Genomic DNA, 20,513 nt, shown 5'->3' with positions numbered 1-20,513 from the left:
CACCATGTTGTCCAGGCTGGTCTCGAACTCCTGACCTCAGGTGATCCACCCACCTTGGCCTCCCAAAGTGCTGGGATTACAGGTGTGAGCCACTATGCCCAGCCAGAGCTGTGATTTTTAAACAAACTATTTAATCTTCATGATAACCCCATGTGGTTAGCACTGCTCTCACCTCCATCTTAACAGATGGAGAAACTGAGGCTCCAGAGTCCAAGGGTCATGCAGCTAGGCAGCAGGAGAGCTGGGATTCAAACCCAGACAGTCTAGCTCCAGATCTCAGACTTTTAACACCAGAAGTGGCTGTAGGGAGGCACCCAGGCAGTGGGGCTCCCTTTGCTGGGGAGCAACTGTGGGAACCCCTAGGACTGCGGGTCTGCAGGCCAGCAGGGCTTGTCAAGCTTGGGGTATCTGCAAAAGCGGAGGGACTCAGCAGAAGGGCTCCCACCCTTCCACGGCGGTGGCAAAAGCAGAGTGTTGTGTGACAGGGCTGGGGTTGTCCTGGGCACAGGACTGTTGTAACAGCTGCCTCCAGGCGACATTGCTCAGGGCAGGCCTTGGACTAGAAAGTTATCTACAGGGAAAAGCAGCTAGGGAAACTAATGCTTAGAACAGCCAAGACTCCTTAGTACCTACTCACTCATACAGAGGTATGTAGCTCTTCATCCACACCTGTCCCCATCGCCAGTCAGAAGGCCCCCACCCACCCACTCTGCAGCAAAGTCACAGCAAGTTCAAGTGTTAAGACCAGAAACCATGCCTACTTTGCCTTCTGCCAGGGTGGTGGGGGGAGTACAGATACTCTGGGAGGGGAGGGTTGGGGAATTCCAGCCACATCCTCGCTCTGGCTGGAGGCCCTGGTTCGGGGCCTACCTTGTGGGGATGCGGTCTCTGGGGAGGTGACGAGTAAGATGGACTTGAAAACCAATGCCCACATATTCAGCGGCGAAGCAGAGACTGCGCTGTGTGCTCTGTTCTTGAATCTGCAGGGGAGAGAAAGACTCATACCTGGTCAGCGGGTGGGAGTCACTCCAGGCCAGAGGGATGGCCTGCCCAAAGATCGTCTGTGTCCTACCCAGGGAGGGGTGCAGAAAGCAGGCTGGAGGGGCGGAGGGGACTGCCCCACTGAGGCCAGGAGGGCGCTTGAGGAACAGCAGGATTGAAGGAGCCTTTGTTGTTCAGAGAGGCTGAGTGGGCCAGGCCAGTGCTGCTAAGATCTGAGGACCCCTAAGGGTACATAAGTAGGCGTGGCTGGGCAGCTTTTCTGAGGGTGGTGGAGGTGACAAAGTGAGGCCTTGTCTCTTATGTCAGGCAGGGAGGTACCCTAAGAAGAGGCTGCACCAAGAGTTCAAGACCAGCCCGGGCAACATAGTGAGACCCCATCTCTACCAAAATATCAAAAAATTACCTGGGGCTGGGTGCAGAGGCTCACGCCTGTAATCTGAGCACTTTGAGAGGCCGAGGCGGGCGGATCAGCTGAGGTCGGTAGTTTGAGACCAGCCTGGCCAACATGGTGAAACCCTGTCTCTATGAAAAATACAAAAATTCTCTAGGCTTTATCCCAGCTACTCAGGAGGCTAAGGCAGGAGAATTGCTTGAACCTGGGAGGCAGAGGTTGCAGTGAGCCAAGATCCTGCCATTGCACTCCAGCCTTGGCAACAGAGCAAGACTTTGTCTCAAAATAAATAAAGAATAACCTGGCCATGGGGTCATGTGCCTGTAGTCCCAGCTACTTGGGAGGCTGAGGCAGGAGAAATGCTTGGTCCCAGGCGTTCAAGGCTGCAGTGAGCTATGATTGCACCACTGCACCCCAGCCTGGGCTACAGAGTTAGACTTTATCTTAAAAAAGAGGCCTCAGTTTCCCCATCTTGAATGGTTCATGGCGGGATAGGTGGCACTGCCCACCCCAGGACATAAGAGAGGAGCCTCTCCCGTTTCATGTACTTGGTTCTCTGAGTGCTGCTCCAAGGACGGAGCTAAGTGAGGTGCAGGAGGAAGGGGGGCTTTTGGCAGTGGGGTGCAGTTTTTTGGGGTGCTGCATAGGTAGTTTGCGCTGTGGGACCACTGACCATCCCTCCTCTCCCCGGGGCTCCTGGCCTCCTGTGGCTCTGATGGTGCTGGGGAGGGGATGGGGTCGCCAGCTGGACGTGGGCGGGGCTGCTGGCTCTCCCCGCCCCCAGGGCCACCGCCCACTGCACCGGCATCGATTGGTCGCCGGCCCATTAGCAGGGGTGGCGAGTCCGACTCATCAATATTTTAAGGAGTGACCCGGCCTTGGGGTCCGGAACTGCTGCACGGGCGGGGTCTGAAGCCCTGTCTTTTTTTTTTTTTTTTTTTGTCCTCCAATTGTCAGTGCTATTTTTACCACCAGAAAGCCGCCGCCCCCTCCCCCATGCAGGCTGGACCAACAGTCTAGCCGGGTTGGGGGCTGGGGTCTCTTGTCTGGGTTGCTGGTCGTGGGGTTAGGGGAGGCGGTGGTTTGGAAAGGCGATGAACAGGGACTCCATTAGACTTCCCGTGCCCTCCTTGCTCCATACCCCACCACCAAAAACCCCTCTGAAGCCCCCATCCCATCCAAGATGGGAACAAAAAACATGTTTTCAGGAGGAGAAGCCAGACAGTCCAGCTGAGCATAGAAAAACCGGAGGTGGGGGCGTGTGATGGATTGCGGGAGGGTGGTCTAACCGCCCAGTGCTCCGAGGAGGCCCAGCACCGTAGGGGGACCTGGGTGGGCTTCCTTTGTCTCCAGCGCCAATCGTCAGAGAAGCAGGATGTGAGGGGGAGAGGCAGTCCCCTCCCTGTCCCTGGTCTTAATGGAATGACAGCCCAGTCTTCAGTGTCCAAGGCCATCACTTCTGCATCCGAATCAGGGGCCCCTAGAGGCCACACACAGGTCCAGCACCCCATTTTACTGGTAGGGAAGCTGAAGCCCCAGGCAGGGCCTGGCCCAGGTTACAGCCCAGGCCAGCACTGCCCCACACCAACGCAGCTGGTTTTTTCTGGCACCCTGGAATCGTGGAGGAGAGCTGACCACCAAGAGAGTTAAAGATCACAGGGTCATGGAGATCGGAGAGCGAGAGCAGTACAGGGCAAAGGTTTCCTGGGAGAATAGGTTTTGTTTTGGTTGGTTTTTTGAGATGGGGTCTCACTCTGTTGCCCAGGCTGGAGTGCAGGGGTGCAGTCTCGGCTCACTGCAGCCTCAACTTCCTGGGTTAAACCAATCCTCCTGCCTCAGTCCCCCAGGTAACTGGGGCGACATGCGTGTGCCACCACGCCTGGCTAATTTTTGTACTTTTAGTAGAGACAGGGTTTCACCATGTTGCCCAGGCTGCTCTCAAACTCTTGAGCTCAAGTGATCTACCCGCCTTAGCCTCCCAAAGTGCTGGGATTATAGGCGTGAGCCACCGCATCCAACCAGAAGAAAGGGTTTTGCACGGTCTAAAGGCAGGGGAGATGCTGACGAGTGGGAAGAGCAAAGTTCCTAGAGAGAGCTTGAAACATTGACCTTGGCCGTACCCAGAGGTTAGGGGAGCTCCGGCCCTGCCCATGACTGCACGTGTGTTGTAACATTGCAGACACCAGCTCCTGCCCCATCTTTCCACCGAGTGGCCAGAAAGTGAGGAGGGTGGGCTCAGAGGTTGGGAGTGTGGTCAGCGTCACTCACTCAGGGAGCCGAGGGCTCATGCTTTGAACCCAGGTCAGCCAAGCTCCCTACACATGGTCTCCTTGCCCCAGTTCTGGTCCCAGGGGTGGCGGGGACAGCGCACTCCTGCCCCTGCCACAGCCAGGCCCCCTTCCCTGTGGCCTGCAGCCTCCGCACTCCAGAGAACCAGGTCCAGGCCTCGCTCTCTCCAACTGTAGCCAGGTGGGGCCCTTCCTGCTGGCACTGTGGCTTGGAGACTTTTCCCTCTAGCTACTTAACCTGCCTCCCCTGTGGATCCAGGGCTGGTCCTATGGAGGGCTGCTGTGCCTGGCATCAGGTCCACAGGCTCCTGGCTGGCCTACAGGGTTGGGGAGGGGAGGTCAAGGCAGCCCCAACCTCCCAGGCCAGTCCCTGTTTAGGACCTGGCTGGCCACACCTGCCATGCCCTTGGAAGATTCCTCTGTAAGTTCCACTCCCGCTCCAGTGAGGGCTACCTGGGCCCCGCCTGTGAGAACCTCCCCCGGGGCCCTGTTCCCCATCTCTGTGCCTTCTCCTTATCAAGGGTTCCTCCAGCCCGCAGGAAGAGCTGGGGTTGACAGGGATTGATTGATGTCTGAGAACAACGCACTGGGCTGACTTCCTGCCTGCCCCACGTGGGGATGTAATCACCTCACACCTACCCTTCCCAGGCTGCCAGGTCACCAACTCTGAGTCCTCCGGGGGTCCCAATGGTAAAGGGAGAGAGATGGCCACCGTCAGGAGCACTAGCCTACCAGATAAGTGGATGGGTTGGAGCTCAGGGACAGGGTTTCATGGGCTCAGCTGCAGCCCCACCCCCGCCCCAGGAACTGCCATCCCTGCAGGTCAAGGCCTGGTCCTGGGCCAGCCACTGGCTGGTGGTGGTGGTGGCAGGTACGTTCCCACCTCCACCCTCAGGGAAGAAGCAAGTTGCAGGAGCCTGGAATATGACTCAGGTCTTCCTTTTGTCCCTGCGGACTGTCTGTGTCAACCGGGGAGACAGCCATGAGAACAGACACTTGGAGAACCCTATAACTGGCACCATGCAAGAGAGACAGGCAGGAGGAGGCTGTGGGAGCTCCGAGGAGACACTTGTGCTGGCCTGAGTGGAGGAGAAAGGAGGGGTATCAGGGAAGGCTCCCTGGAAGAAGTGGCTTCTGGATTAATTATTGAAGGGTGAGTAGGAATTAGGGGAAGAAAGGAGGAAACATGCGGCAGGGAAAAGGTCAGGCATGAGCAAAGCTCGTAGGGGCCTCAGTCCTCATCCTCCCCCGGCCTTCATGAACTCTAACTACCACCACCACTACCCAGCCGCCAATGTCCTGATAAGTCCTGCCTCCAAGTCATTGCTCAGGCCCCCAGCTCCCTCTTTATTTTCTTTGCACTTATGAAGCCCAACGCAATAACCACCTCTTGGAGGAAACCAAACTCCCTGCTCCCTTCCCCCAGTACCAAGGCAGGATCTCCTAGGAGACGCTGGTTTGGAAACCTGTCCTTGAAGCTAAGCGGGCTCAGCAGGGAGTCCTGTTCCGTCCCTGGGGCTGTCCCATGGTTATTGTCTGCAGGTTGATGGCTGAGCTTGCCCCAAGGAGAGAGGGAATTCCCACGGTGCCCTATGGCCCAGAGGCCTCGCAGATGATCTCACAGAAGTGGGGCAGCTATTTTTACCTGGCATTTAATTACAGGGTTTGGATCCCTGAGGAGAGATGAGATGGTGATCCCAGGAGCTGCGAGGGAGGGGCATCCAGGAACTGTGGGGATCCTGGGAGGACAGGCGAGGGCAGGACCCTCTAACTCCATTCCCCGGAAGGATGGTCCCTTGTCCCCCAACACTGGGCTGGCTCCTCAGACAGGGACTTCCCAGGGCACTCACTACATCACCCCACTTCATCAGTATTGGTAATATTTCCCCTGGCCTGAATAAGGGCTGTGTGCACACAGCAGATTGGACCTGTGCCCTCGGGGGCAATGGCAAGGCCTCCAGGTGATCGGCTGGCCCCAAGCCACACAGTTCAGCCATCCAGAGTGGTGAAGGACTGAAGGACGGAGGGGCCTGGGAATAAGAGGATGAAGCTGGGGTCAGGAGACAGCTGGGATTCCTGGACTGGGGCTCTTCAAAATCAAATTTGAATGGGGATTCTGGGGGAACCAGATTCCAGAACGTGGGAATGTAAATAGAAGCGTCCAGGCCTTTGTGATGGAAAGAAGCAGGGCCTTCAGTGTCAGTACAGAATCTTGGTTTGTTTAGCCAGGCATGGTAGTTCTCACTGTAGTTCTAGCTACTCAGAAGGCTGAGGCAGGAGGATCGCTTGAACCCAGGAGTTGGAAGCTGCAGTGAACTATGATCTCACCACTGCACTCTCCAGCCTGGGAGACACCAAGAGACTGTCTCAAGAAAAAGAAAAAAAACCTTAGTTCTTATCCACAGCTTTGTTTTTCAAGGTTTCAGATACCCGTGGTCAACAGAGATCTGAAAATATTAAATAGAAAGTCCCAGAAGTAGACATACAAATAAAAATGTAAATTGCAGGCCATTTTGAGTAGCAGGATGAAATCTCACACCGTCCCGCCATTCCGCCTGGGATGTAAATCATCCCTTTGTCCGGCATAGCAGCGCTGTAGCTATGACCCGCTCATCACTTAGGAGCTGTGTCGGTTATTAGATCCAAAAAACGTAGTGGGCCAGGTGCAAGTGACTTATGCCTATAATTTCAGCACTTTGGGAGGCCGAGGCCAGAGGACTGCTTGAGCCCAGGAGTTCGAGACCAGCCTTGTCAACAGAGTGAGATCTTGTCTCTATGCGTACACACACACACACACACACCAGTCAGGCAAGAACAGTGACAGGTTCAGTACTAGCCACAGTTTCAAGCATCTGCTAGGGGTCTTGTGACATACCCCCTTGGACAAGAGGGAAGTACTACATTTGATCCACACTAGGAGGAGGCTGCTCAAGTCCTGGAGTCACCGCAGACCTGGGTGAGAACCCTAGACCTGTCTCGTCACTAACAGGCAGTTTGTCCTCAGGCCCAATGTGAGGACTTAGGCGGTGACAGCTGCGACATGCCTGGTGTGGCAAACACATTCATGTGTTCATTCAGTCAGTATTTTCCAAGTGCCTGCCATATGCCCAGAACGGAGGACACAGCCACTTCTAGGGCTGGCAAAATCCCTGCCTTGTGAAACTGGCATTCTCGGGGGAAGGGGGCGGAGGGGGACACACAGCCAAGCAACTAATACACGATATGTCAGCCAGCAGTCAGGATGATGGTGGAAGTAGTGCATGGCGCGCATCGGAGGGAGACTGTCATCAGGGGCATTTGTCATTCTCATGAGTGGTTAGGGAAGGCTATCGGCCAAGCTGATCATTGAGTAGAAACCCGAAGGAGGTGAGGGAACGTGGAGGAAAGAGCACTCCAGGCATGTGCAAAGGCCCTGGGGTAGGAATATGGCTGCTGTGCTTCTGGGAGGGCAGGGAGGCAGGTACAGCCAGGGAACAGTGGCAGCAGATATGCCCCGAGGGGTAAACTGAGTCAGATCATCTCAGGCCCTAGGGGCTGCAGATACAGCTTTGGCTTCTATTCTGACTGTAATAGGAACTGTTGCGGGATTGTGTGCGGAGGAAAGACTTGATCTGTCTCATGTTTTGGGTTTGGGTTTGGGTTTTTTTGTTTTGTTTTTTGAGTCAGGATCTGTATCACCAGGCTGGAGTGTAGTGGCATGATCATAGTTCACTGCAGTCTCCAACTCGTGGGCTCAAGTGATTCTCCCACCCCAGTTTCCCAAGTAGCTAGGACCATAGGCATGCCACCACATCCAGATTGCTTTAGGTTTTGTTGTTTTTTTTTTTTTTTTTTTGAGACAGAGTCTTGCTCTGTTGCCCAGGCTGGAGTACAGTGGTGACATCATGGCTCACAGTAGTCTCACTCTCCCAGGCTCAGGTGATCCTTCTGAGTAGCTGGGACTACAGGTGCGCACTACCAGGCCCAGCTGATTTTTTGTATTTTTTTTTTCTAAAGACAGGGTTTTGCCATGTTGCCCAGGCTAGTCTTGAACTCCTGAGCTCAAGGACTCTGCCGACCTCAGCCTCCCAAAGTGCTGGGATTACAGGTATAAGCCAATGTCCCCAGCCAAGATGATTTTTTTTTTTTTTTTTTGAGACAGAGTCTCACACTATTGCCCAGGCTGGAGGAGTGCAGTGGCGTGATCTTAGCTCACTGCAACCTCTGCCTCCCAGGTTCAAGCAATTCTCTGCCTTAGCCTCCTGAGTAGCTGGGATTACAGGCACCTGCCACTACGCCCAGCTAATTTTTGTATTTTTAGTAGAGACGGGGTTTCGCCATCTTGGCCAGGCTGGTTTTGAACTCCTGACCTCGTGATCCACCTGCCTTGGCCTCCCAAAGTGCTAGGATTACAGGCGTGAGCCACCATGCCAGGCCTCGATAATTTTTTTATTACTACTTTTTCTAGAGATAGTCTCGCTATGTTGCGCAGGCCGGTCTTGAACTTCTGGCTTCAAGTAATCCTCCACCCTTAGGTTCCCAAAGTGCTGGGATTACAGGCATGCGCCACCGTATATGGCAGTCTTGAGTTCTGGAAATGACTGGGCTCCAAGGAGAACAGACTTTTTTTTTTGAGAGAGAGAGTCTTGCTCTGTCGCCCAAGCTAGAGTGCAGTGGCATGATCTCAGCTCACTGCAACCTCCACTTCCCGGGTTCAAGCGATTCTCCTGCCTCAGCAAGCATCTGGAATTACAGGCACCTGCCACCACGCCCGGCCACTTTGTGTATTTTTAGTAGAGACGCACCATCTTGACCAGGCTGGTCTCGAACTCCTGACCCCATGATCCACCTGCCTCAGCCTCCCAAAGTGCTGGGATTACAGGCGTGAGCCACCGCGTCCAGGCAAGAACAGACTTTAGAGGGAGTGAAATCAGGATCCCAGGGATCATGAAGAAGCTGCTGGAGTACTGCATGCAGGAAAAAGAGTTATGTGAGGGCCGGGCGCGGTGGCTCATGCCTGTAATCCCAGCACTTTGGGAGGCTGAGGCGGGTGGATCACGAGGTCAAGAGATGGAGACTATCCTGGTCAACATGGTGAAACCCCGTCTCTACTAAAAATACAAAAAATTAGCTGGGCATGGTGGCGCATGCCTGTAATCCCAGCTACTCAGGAGGCTGAGGCAGGAGAATTGCCTGAACCCAGGAGGCGGAGGTCGCGGTGAGCCGAGATCGCGCCATTGCACTCCAGCCTGGGTAACAAGAGCTAAACTCCGTCTCAAAAAAAAAAAAAAAAAAAAAAAAAGAGAGTTATGTGAATCCCGGGACAGCAGCCTGGACCTCTAGGAAGGAATTGAGTTCTCGGTATATTTCAAAGGTCCGGCCAACGGGATTCCATGTGACTTCTTCCTTTCTACCCATCTTTGTGAGACCTTAGAAGAGGTCATTGAGGCCGGGCGCGGTGTCTCAAGCCTGTAATCCCAGCACTTTGGGAGGCCGAGGCGGGTGGATCACAAGGTCAAGAGATCGAGACCATCCTGGTCAACATGGTGAAACCCCGTCTCTACTAAAAATACAAAAAATTAGCTGGGCATAGTGGCACGTGCCTGTAATCCCAGCTACTCAGGAGGCTGAGGCAGGAGAATTGCCTGAACCCAGGAGGCGGAGGTTGCTGTGAGCCGAGATCGTGCCATTGCACTCCAGCCTGGGTAACAAGAGCGAAACTCCATCTCAAAAAAAAAAAAGAAGAAGAAGAGGTCACTGAGGAAGTGCGGTCACCAGAGGCTCATGGAGAACCCACTTGAAAGCCTCTGTCATCCCAGCTTCTTCTGCCAGCCCCAGGAATGACCCTGAGGTTCCCTGAGACTACTGTTTGGGGAGAGAATGAATGCAGGACTGCCCCTTCTGCAGACACCCCTCCTGCCTCCCTAGTTGTCTTTCTCTCTGTCTCTCTCTCTTTTTTTTTTTTCTTTGAGACAGAGTCTCACTGTTGCCCAGGATGGAGTACAGTGGCGCAATCTCAGCTCAGTGCAACTTCTGCCTCCTAGGCTCAAGTGATTCTCCTGCCTCAGCCTCCCAAGTGCTGGGACTATAGGCGTGTACCACCACACCCTGCTAAATTTTGTATTTTTACTGCAACCTCCGCCTCTTGGGCTTAAGCATTTCTCCTGCCTCAGCCTTCGGAGTAGCTGGAATTACAGCGTGCACCACCACAGCTGGCTAATTTTTGTATTTTTAGGAGAGACGGGGTTTCACCATGTTGGCCAGGCTGGTCTCCAACTCCCAACCTCGGGTGATCCACCCACCTCGGCCTCCCAAAGTGCTGGGATTACAGGTGTCAGCCACGCACCAGCCCCACTTTTTCTTTTTCTTTGCACACATCCATGCTGCTTGGAAACGCCGCATGCTGTAGTCCCCCAACACACACCCCCGCCCCGCACACACACACCCCACACAGCCCCAGGGAGCCCTGGGGGAGCTGGAAGGAGGGAACAGGTGGACGTACTGATCATAGGCCTGAAAGTCACTGTGCGCTCTTCTCGCCCGCAGCCACAGGTGGCTGCAATGGGACGGAAGCCATGAATGGTGCCGCCCCCGGCCCCGCCGCAGCCGCCCCGGTCCCGGTCCCGGTCCCGGACTGGCGGCAGTTCTGCGAGCTGCACGCGCAGGCGGCCGCCGTGGACTTTGCGCACAAGTTCTGCCGCTTCCTGCGGGACAACCCAGCCTACGACACGCCTGACGCCGGCGCCTCGTTCTCCCGCCACTTCGCCGCCAACTTCCTGGACGTCTTCGGCGAGGAGGTGCGCCGCGTGCTAGTGGCCGGGCCGACGTCTCTGGGCGCGGCCGCGCGCGTGGAGGCCATGGAGCCGGAGCCCGCAGAGACCTCGGCACTCAAGGCGGCGACCTACGGCCACTCGCGGAGCTCGGAGGACGTGTCCACGCAGGCGGCCATCAAGGCCCGCGTCCGCAAGGGCTTCTCGCTGCGCAACATGAGCCTGTGCGTGGTGGACGGCGTGCGCGACATGTGGCACCGGCGCGCGTCGCCCGAGCCCGACGCTGGAGCTGCCCCGCGTGCCGCCGAGCCCGCCGCTGAGCCCCGCGACAAGTGGACGCGGCGCCTGCGGCTGTCTCGGACGCTGGCGGCCAAGGTGGAGCTGGTGGACATTCAGCGCGAGGGGGCGCTGCGCTTCATGGTGGCCGACGACGCGGCCGCGGGTCCCGGGGGCGCGGCGCAGTGGCAGAAGTGCCGCCTGCTCCTGCGCAGGGCTGTGGCCGAGGAACGCTTCCGCCTGGAGTTCTTCGTGCCGCCCAAGGTGAGCACTCCGTAACTCCTACCTCTTGGGGGCACCAGAGGAGGCGCCTGGGTAGCAGCTGAGGGTGCCAGGGACTGCCTTTGGGGACTGCGCGGTCTAATCTGGTTGACAGGGTGCAGTATTTGGTGCCAGGACTCTGGGAGGTGGGCCTGTCACCTCTCTTGGAGCAGTCACCCCTTCAACCCCAGTTCTTTGTGAAGAAGGGCCCTCTGGTTCCACCAAAGGGTTCTAGGCCACTGTTTTTTTCTTTTCTTTCTCTTTTTGAGATTTTTCTGGTGTGTGTGTATGTGTGTCTGTGTGTCCCAGGCTGGAGTGCAGTGGCACAATCTCAGCTCACTGCAACCTCAGCCTCCCCAGTAGCTGGGATTTACAGGTGCATGCCACCACGCCCAGCTAATTTTTTTTTTTTTTTTTTTTTGAGACAGAGTTTTGCTCTTGTTACCCAGGTTGGAGTGCAATGGCACGATCTTGGCTCACCACAACCTCCACCTCCTGCCCCAGCCTCCCAAGTAGCTGGAACTACAGGCGTGTGCCACCATGCCCAACTAATTTTTGTATTTTTAGTAGAGATGGGGTTTCACCATGTTGACCAGGATGGTCTCGATCTCTTGACCTCATGATCCACCCGCCTCAGCCTCCCAAAGGGCTGGGATTATAGACGTGAGCCACCACGCCCGGCCACCCAGCTAATTTTTGTATTTTTAGTAGAGACAGGGTTTCGCCATGCCTCCCAAAGTGCTGGGATTACAGGCGTGAGCCACCATGTCTGGCCTTTCTTTTTTGTTTTGAGACAGGGGCTGTCCCCCAGGCTGAAGTGCAGTGGTACAATCATGGCTCACTACAGCCCCCACCTCCCACACTCAAGCCACCCTCTTGTCTCAGCATCTTGAGTAGCTAGGACCACACACACCACCACTCCCAGCAATTTTTTTTTTTTCATAAAGATGGGATCTGGGCCGGGCGCGGTGGCTCATGCCTGTAATCCCAGCACTTTGGGAGGCCGAGGCAGGTGGATTACGAGGTCAAGAGATCGAGACCATCCTGGTCAACATGGTGAAACCCCGTCCCTACTAATACAAAAAAATTAGCTGGGCATGGTGGCGCGTGCCTGTAATCCCAGCTACTCAGGAGGCTGAGGCAGGAGAATTGCCTGAACCCAGGAGGCAGAGGTTGCGGTGAGCCAAGATCGCGCCATTGCACTCCAGCCTGGGTAACAAGAGCAGAACTCCGTCTCAAAATAAAAAAAAAAAGATGGGATCTAACTGTGTTGCCCAGCTGATCTTGAACTCCTGAGCTCAAGAGATCCTCCCCAACCTTGGCCTCCCAAAGTGCTGGGATTGATTACAAACATGAGCTGCTGTGCCCAGCTCAGGGCACCGTTCTTGCTGTTATTCAAGAGCCTGGCTACCTGCCCTCCTTTCCTGCAGCTCGAGGGTGGCTGGCATCTCCCAGAGCTGAGGCCTGCAGGGATGAAGGCAGTAGTGGCCGATCACATTCACAGAGGGCTCCCTGGGAGGCCCATGTCTGACTCCACAGGGCTCTCCTCTTCCCCAGCTCAGCTGCCAGGCCCCAGCCCAGCCCCTGCCCAGGGGACCCTTTTCTGGATGCCAGGCTTCTTTCTGGCCGACACCAACATTATTGCTCATTGATGTGCACTGAGCCTCCTGGCTGGGTCACAGAGTGAGACCCTATCTCAAAAAAAAAAAAAAAACAAAAAAAAACCTAGGGTAATGATACCCACCACCCTGGTGGTCCCAAGAATGAAAGGAATGTGGAAGGGGAGGTCCTTGGGCACTGGGAGGTTTGGGCTGGGGGAGGTTTTGCTGGTGCAGCAGCTGACAGCACCCCCAGGAACCACTGAGGGCCCCCCACCTACCTCCCACCTCAAGGCCCACTCTGTTCCTGGGTGCTCTCTGAGTCACCCTCAGTTTCTTAGCTCTCTCTCCATCTCTCACTCTGCTGGGGGAATCTGGGCGCCTGGAGGTGGAGGGGTGGGGGCTCCCCAAGGCTCAGTGCCCATGAACCACATGGGTCCTGAAAAAGTGACTTTCCAGGGACACACCTACTCTCTGAAGAGCTTTGTCCCCAGGTCCCAGCACCCCTAGACTTCCCAAGGGCTTTTTTCCTGCCCAGGCCCCTGCCTTTAATTTCGTGGGAGAAATCCTAGACCCCTAAGCCTGACTCTACTCCTTGTCTGACAGGCCCAGTAACGGGTGGGGTGGGGCTTACCCAGGGTCACCCAGAGGGCAGGGACAGAGGCCCAGGGCTCCAGCGCCTCAGGCCTGAGTAGCAGTCACAGCTGCCCTTCTGTAAATAGCAGCGTCTGCCACCCTTGGGGGAGGGGAGGCAGCAGCTGGTGGCTCCCCCTTAGTCCCGGCAGAGCTGCTAACTTTGCTGCTGGCAGAGGGCAGCGTTCCTGCGGGGTCACCGGGCCCTTCCCCTCCTTGTGTCATGCAAAGGTGGGGGCATTTGTGGATATTCAGGAGTCAGTCCTGTGGGTGAGTAGCTCCTTCCATGGTAGGAGTTCGGTTGAGTTTTCCAAATGTGCCTGGTCCCAGGAGGCCGGCTCCCAGGGTGAGTGAGCCCGCTGGGATGGCCCTAATGACACCCCCACAGCCTCTGCACCCACTCACAGTCCGGCTCTCTCGCCCCCGAGAGGCCTAGCTGCACCCTTGGAGCAGTCAGGAACTCGGGGCCTGCGGGTTCAGGGGCCATGGCCTGGCACCTTAGACTTCCGTCTCACACAGCCTTTGAGATGCCAGCTGCGGTGAGTCAGGCCTCTGGCTTCCTGCCTCCTCACCCCTGCAGGAAGAGCCCCTGAACCCAGGTCCCCTCATTGCCCTATGCCAGGCCAGCCCTGGGGACCCAAGGAGCAATGACGCCAGCCCCCTGCCATCAGGGAAGCCACTGGGAAACCTGGTATTTTCAGGAGGCTTGCAAATCTTAGTGGGGTCGGCCAAGCTTGGCGGCTCACACCTGTCATCCGAGCACTCTGGGAGGCCAAGGCGGGTGGATCACTTGAGGTCAAGAGTTCAAGATCATCTTGGCCAACATGCCAAAACCCTGTCTCTACTAAAAGTACAAAAATTAGCTGGATGTGGTGGTGGGCACCTGTAGTCTCAGCTACTCGGGAGGCTGAGGCAGGAGAATCCCCTCCGCCTCCCTGGGAGGCAGAGATTGCAGTGAGCTGAGACAGTACCAGCCTGGTGACAGAGGGAGGCTCCATCTCAAAAAAAAAAAAACAAAAAAAAAAAAAAACAGAAATCCTAGTGGGGTGAACCCTGGGTGTTCTAGGGCCCCAGGGAGGAAAAGCTGTGGCTGCCTAAGTGGCTGGGACCCTGGAACAGGCACTTCTGGAGGTGTCAGCTCTGTGGGCAAAGACCTGGAGTTGTAATGCCAGTTGACCATTGAGGGATGTAGGCACAGTGAGTTGTGGCTGGAGCAGCTGGGAGGAAGCTGGACCAGGACAGGTGGACCTCAGATTCCAAGCTGGGGAACCACAGCATCTCTGGCCAGCAGGATCCCTGCTGAAGCTTCCAGTCCGGGCCTCCACGGCAGACTTCTGTCTCTTCTGTCCCCGGCCCTGCTGGCCAGCATGACGGCCACACACCAGGGTCAGCCAGGCCCCATTCATGCTCCAAGCCCAGCCCTGCACCCGCTGGACAGGGGCCAGTGCTTCCTGGAATTCCCATCTGCCTGCCCATCAAATGTGTGGCCCTTCCTTTTCCTCCTAAGAAAGTCCCTGTCCTGTCCTGGAGACAGAGCCCTGCTGGAAATCCCAGACTCAGGCCAGCTCCCAGGAACGAGGCCTGGGGGAGGGGGGCTTGGGTTTACTGCAGGGAGCTTTGAGGCAGAGTGAGCGGAACCAGGCACAGAGTGGCTGTGCCACACAGCCCTACCAGCTCACCTTGGATCAACCCTGCCCGCAGCGTTGTTGGGAACACTGGTCCCTTTTACTCACTCCAGGAAGCATCGAGTCCCGTTCTGAGTTAGGGGCTCCAGGGCCCGCTCTGGAAGGTCTGGTCTGTAATAGGAGACCAGCATTTTTTCTTTTTCTTTTCTTTTTTTTTTTTTTAAACCTCCAGGTTTTAAGACCATCATTTTTAATTTTTTTTTTTTTTTTTTTCGAGACAGAGTCTTGCTCTGTCACCCAGGCTGGAGTGCAGTGGCGTGATCTAGGCTCACTGCACCCTCCGCCTCCCGGGTTTAAGCAATTCTCCTGCCTCAGCCTCCCGAGTAGCTGGGATTACAGGCACCTGCCATCACACCCAGCTAATTTTTGTGTTTTTAGTAGAGACGGGGTTTCACCATGTTGGCCAGGCTGGTCTCGAGCCCCTGACCTCATGATCCGCCTGCCTCGACCACCCAAAGTGCTGGGATTACAGGCATGAGCCACCGTGCCAGGCTATTTTATTTTATTTTATTGAGACAGGGTGTCACTCTGTCACCCAGGCTGGATTGCAGTGGTGCAATCTTGGCTCACTGCATCCTCCACCTCCTGGGTTCATGTGATTCTCTTGCCTCAGCCTCCCAAGTAGCTGGGACTACAGGCACGCACCACCACGCCTGGCTAATTTTTGTATTTCTAGTAGAGATAGGGTTTTACCATGTTGCCCAGGCTGGTCTCAAACTCCTGACCTCAAGTGATCTCCCTGCCTCCGCCTCTGAAAGTGCTGGGATTAAAGGCGTGAGCCACCACACCCAGCCAAGATCAGCATTTTTTAAAGAGTGAACTAGAATAGAATAGAAAATATCACACCCTATCACACACAGGAAGGGTAATTCTCGTCTGGTGAGACGTTTGTTTCGGAGATATTTTTACCTATGTATGTGTGTACTGGGCCCCAGTGTTAACTGTGTTTCTCACGACGGGTCAAGGTGAAAACATGAAAACCACAGATGTCGTGGGTGCATTGGGCAGAGGGCAACCCAGGTGGGGTTCACTCCTCAGGGCTCCTCAGATCTGGTTCTGTACTGGACTTGCTGCATGACTATAGGAGGAGGTGGTCATTTTGTTTGTTTGTATTTGAGACAGGATCTCACTCTGTCACCCAGGCAGGAATATGATGGTGCCATCATAGCTGATTCAGCCTCAACCTCCCCATATCAAGCGATCCTTCCACCTCAGCCTCTCAAGTAGCTGGAACTACAGGCACGCATGCCACCACACCCGGCTAAGTTTTTCATCTTGAGTAAAGATGAGGTCTCGCTTTGTTGCCCAGGCTCGTCTTGAACTCCTGAACTCAAGCCATCCTCCTGCCTTGGCCTCCCAAAGTGCTAGGATTATAGGCAAGAGTCACCACGCCTAGCCAGGAAAAGGTCCTTTGTTTCAAAGAAATGACTTCCTCAACCTCCCCATCTGTGACATGGGGATTGGGCCACCTCTGTACCAGCGTGGCTGTGGCAGTCTATTTGAGGGCTGCCCTGATGCCTGGCAGCAGGGAGGGGATGGAGAGGGTTTGAGGAAGTGCTGGGACCACTCACTGTCCTTCTGGCCCCCAGGCCTCCAGGCCCAAGGTCAGCATCCCACTGTCGGCCATCATTGAGGTCCGCACCACCATGCCCCTGGAAATGCCAGAGAAGGACAACACATTTGTGCTCAAGGTGAGGTCTCGCCCCTAACCCCAAAGATCCTCCGGCTGCCCCAGGCCACCTCCCCTGTGGGTGCTACAGCTCTGTAGGGGATTGAGGAGAAGAAGCCTAAGGCAGGATGGTAGCGGGAGGGAGCCCTGGTGTTGGGGGTCCCCAGACCCTACGACAGATGGCTAGCACATAGCTAAGACTTGAATCTCAGCTCCCTGGGTGTTGCCCAACATCTGGGCCCCTTGTTCCCGTTTACCCCTGGGCTGGGAGAAGCTCATCAGTTTCACTTCCTGCCCTCCCTTCCCCCACTGGAGCCAGCACACATCCACCCCACTGATGGCCAGCCGGCAGCAGTTATGCAAATGTTCCCATCCCAGGGTACTGCAGTGTGGGAACCGGCCTGGTCTCCCACGGAGGGCACAAAGGCACCGAGGGTGGGCGGGGAGGCACCCCGGTGGGTCTAGGGGCAGCCCATCCTTTTCCCAGGCCCCACGCTGCCACCGGGGTGGCCTGCAGGGGTTTCTGAGGACACAGCTCCAGGCTGCCAGGGCTGTGGTCCCTGGGCCTCCAAAAAGGATCAGAGGGTATTGGCGAAGCAATGTCCCTGGGGAGGCCTGGTCCCACCCACTCATCCTGCATGAAGCCCCCACCCTCTTCTCTAGGCATCTGGTTGTGTCTGTGTTTTGACCCATTCCCATTTGTTTAGTCACGGATTCACTTATTCATTTAGCGAGCGTTTACCAACCCCGGACCCTGAGTCATGCCAGGCTGGGAGCTGGGGACACAGCCCCCGCCCACCTGGTACCCTCTAAGCTGCTGATCATGCAGACAGTCCTGACGCAGAGGGGCTCACCTGCCTCAGTTTCCCCATCTGTTTAGAGAGGCATTAAACGCAATCTCTGAGAACCCTCCCAGCCCTGTCATCCTAGGAGTCCAACAATGACCTTTTTTTGTTGTTTGTTTGTTTGGAGATGGGGTCTCACTCTGTCACCCATGCTGGAGTGCAGTGATCTGAGCTCACTACAGCCTCTGGCTCCCGGGCTCAGGCGATCCTCCCATCTCAGCCTTTTGAGTAGCTGGGACCAAAGGCACATGCCACCATGCTTGGCTAATTTCTGTATTTTTGGTAGAGACAGGGTTTCACCATGTTGCCCAGGCTAGTTTCAAACTCCTGAGCTCAGGACATCTACCCACCTCAGCCTCTCAAAGTGCTGGGATTACAGGCGTGAGCCACCTTGCCCAGCCCAACAACTGCATTTTGACAGAGGCAGACAACCAGAAGCCGACAGCATGGGGCCTGGGCATCCCAGAGACCTGGGTTCAGGCCCCAGCCCTGCCACTGGCTTCTGTGTGACTTTGAGCAAGCTCTTGACCTCTCTGAACCTTGGTCTTCTCGTCTATAAAATGGGATAAATGGCTCCCGTTCCTCACAGGGCCACTGGGAGGAGTTGAGCAGAGTGCAGAGTTATGCTCTGGGCCTGGCCCCAGCCGGAGTGTCGCCCTGCCCTCTTCCCTGCAGACTCTGCTTATCCCAAGCGCATGGCCATGCTGGTACAACTCCAGGCACTAAGGCACACCAGCCCTACAACTCAGTGTGCTTGGCCAGCCTCCCTCTCTGTGCAACTTGAACCCCATCCCTGGGGTGCCAGGCCATGGGTTGGGGATGCTGGACCACCCATCCCTCCCTCGCCAGCATGGCCTCCTCAGAGGCTGCATCTCCAAGGCGGAGGAGCTGAGATCAGTGGGGCAGAACATATCCCCAGTGGGGAGGCAGGCAGAGTGTGAGCTACAGGCTGTACCCCTGGGTCCCTGGCCTGGGTTCTGGGTGGTGCCCAATGGTGACCCCACTGCCCTTCCTACTGCAATGCCCTTGAGCCCTGCTGTGGGAGAGGGGGATGAGCCCTTTGAGCCACTCTGGCCCTATGTCCTGTGGTCCGGAGCCTTTCTGCTGACCGTGTTCTGGACTCCTGGCCACTTTCCTTCCCAGGTAGAGAATGGAGCCGAGTACATCCTGGAGACCATCGACTCCCTGCAGAAGCACTCCTGGGTAGCTGACATCCAGGGCTGCGTGAACCCTGGGTGAGTGTCCAAGTGGCCTGAGGATGGGTGGACGGGCTGGGTGTGTCCTTGGTCCAGCCTTCACCAGGAGTAGCTTCCTAACAGGGCAGGAGCTCAGCTTGAGAAATGAGCAATTCAGTGCGATTCAGTGCGATTCAGCTTGGTGCCAGCCAGGATCACCCCCGCTTTAAAATCTCCCTCACCTCCAATCCCCAGCAGATTCTGCAGGGCCTGCTCTGTGGGCCCAGGGCCTGGGAACCTGGAAAGGAGTTGGACCAAGTCTCGTCTTCACCCCAAGAGAGCCTCAGAGCACCGGGAGTTGGGCAGAGATGGGAATGAGTCCCCAAAGGGCTGGGTGCCGGGTGCAGTGACTCACATCTGTGATCCCAACACTTTGGAAGGCTGAACTGAGAGGATCGCTTGAGCCCAGGAGTTCAAGACCAGACTGGGCAACACATAGCCAGACCCTCTCTCTATTTTTTTTTTTTTTTTTTTTTTTGAGACTGTTTTGCTCTGTCACCCAGGCTGGAGTGCAGTGGCGTGATCTCAGCTCACTGCAACTTCCGCCTCCCGAGTTCAAGTGATTCTCCTGCCTCAGCCTCCCAAGTAGCTGGAATTACAGACACGCACCACCACACCCAGCTAATTTTTTTATTTTTAGTAGAGACGGGGTTTCATCATGTTGGCCAGGCTGGTCTCGAACCCCAGACCTCAAGTGATCCGCCCATCTCCCAAAGTGCTGGGATTACAGGCGTGACCCACTGCACCCAGCCGACCGTGTCTCTTAAAATAAAAAAAAATAAAAAGACCTGGGGAGAGGCTCCTAACCCAGCCCTGGGCTCAGGGAAGGCTTGCTGGTAGGCATGCTCACTTAACCTGAGGCTTAAATAAAGAGTAGACCTATGCCAGGCAGAGAAGGATGGGAGAGGACAGAGAGAACAGCCCAGCAAAAAAGAGTGGAAATGGAACTGGGCACGATGGCATGTATCTGTTATCCCAGCTACTCAGGAGGCTGAAGCGGGAGGATCACTTGAGCCCAGGAGTCGGAGATTGCAGTGATCTAGGATTGTGCCACTGCACTCCAGCCTGGGCAACAGAGCGAGACCCTAACTCTTAAAAAATAATAATAAAAAATTTGGCCGGGGCCAGGCCTGGTGACTCATGCCTGTAGTCCCAGCACTTTCGGAGATTGAGGTGGGTGGATCACCTGAGGTCAGGAGTTCGAGACTAGCCTGGCCAACACAGTGAAACCCCATCTCCTAAAAATACAAAACTTAGCCAGGTGTGGTGGTGGGTGTCTGTGATCCCAGCTACTCAGGAGGCTAAGGCAGGAGAATCACTTGAACCTGGGAGGGGGAGATTTCAGTGAGCTGAGATGGTGCCACTGCACTCCAGCCTGGGCAACAGAGCAAGACTCTGTCTCAAAAAATGATAATAATTTTAAAAGGTGTGGAAGTGTACAGGCACCTGGGACTTGCAGGGAACATCAAGGCCTTTGGGGTAGCCAGTGAGGAGGAGATTTTGATGAGAGCTCAGTTAATGGGTAGGTCAGGAACAATGGGAGCCATGGCGGGTAACAAGTAGAGGGCAGTTACGGTCAGCTGTGTACAGGAAAATCAGCAGAAAGGTTGGCTCCACCGTCCAGGAGAGATGCCAGGCCAGGAGTAGGAGAGACAGGCGGCCTGACAGGCTGAGCAATTGGCAGCAGCTCTGCCCACTAATGGGGTGAGCCAAGCCCCGGGGGGAGGGGCCGCTGCTTTCTAATTAACGGCTTCATTTAAAGAAACACAATTAAGGTCCCGAGTACAAAGTAGTTGTAATCCCTCCTGCTCCACAGCCCTCCGGACCATCTGCTCTGAAGGCACTTTCCCCAGCCCCTGTGAAGGTAAACCTCGCTTTGTG

General features: G+C 55.7%; 1 protein-coding gene across 3 annotated transcripts in view; it reads left to right on the top strand.

Annotated features, from left to right (window-relative positions):
• Positions 1 to 20,513, top strand: part of SH2B2 (SH2B adaptor protein 2) — a 37,582-nt gene that overhangs the window by 6,029 nt on the left and 11,040 nt on the right. For 2 of the 3 annotated variants that reach the window (XM_064375700.1, XM_064375699.1), the window contains exons 2-4: positions 10,207 to 10,970; positions 16,473 to 16,574; positions 18,541 to 18,632. In XM_064375700.1, coding sequence (XP_064231770.1) covers positions 10,207 to 10,970; positions 16,473 to 16,574; positions 18,541 to 18,632 — 958 coding nt within the window. The remainder of the gene's footprint in view (positions 1 to 10,206; positions 10,971 to 16,472; positions 16,575 to 18,540; positions 18,633 to 20,513) is intronic. The other variant, XM_064375701.1, reaches the window with a different exon arrangement.

Source organism: Aotus nancymaae, unplaced genomic scaffold, assembly GCF_030222135.1.
Source record: "Aotus nancymaae isolate 86718 unplaced genomic scaffold, 86718_ANA_hifiasm-v0.15.2.pri h1tg000012l, whole genome shotgun sequence".
Lineage (NCBI taxonomy): Eukaryota > Metazoa > Chordata > Mammalia > Primates > Aotidae > Aotus > Aotus nancymaae.
The sequence above is the reverse complement of the archived record's forward strand: the minus strand, read 5'-3'. Positions and strand labels throughout refer to the sequence as shown.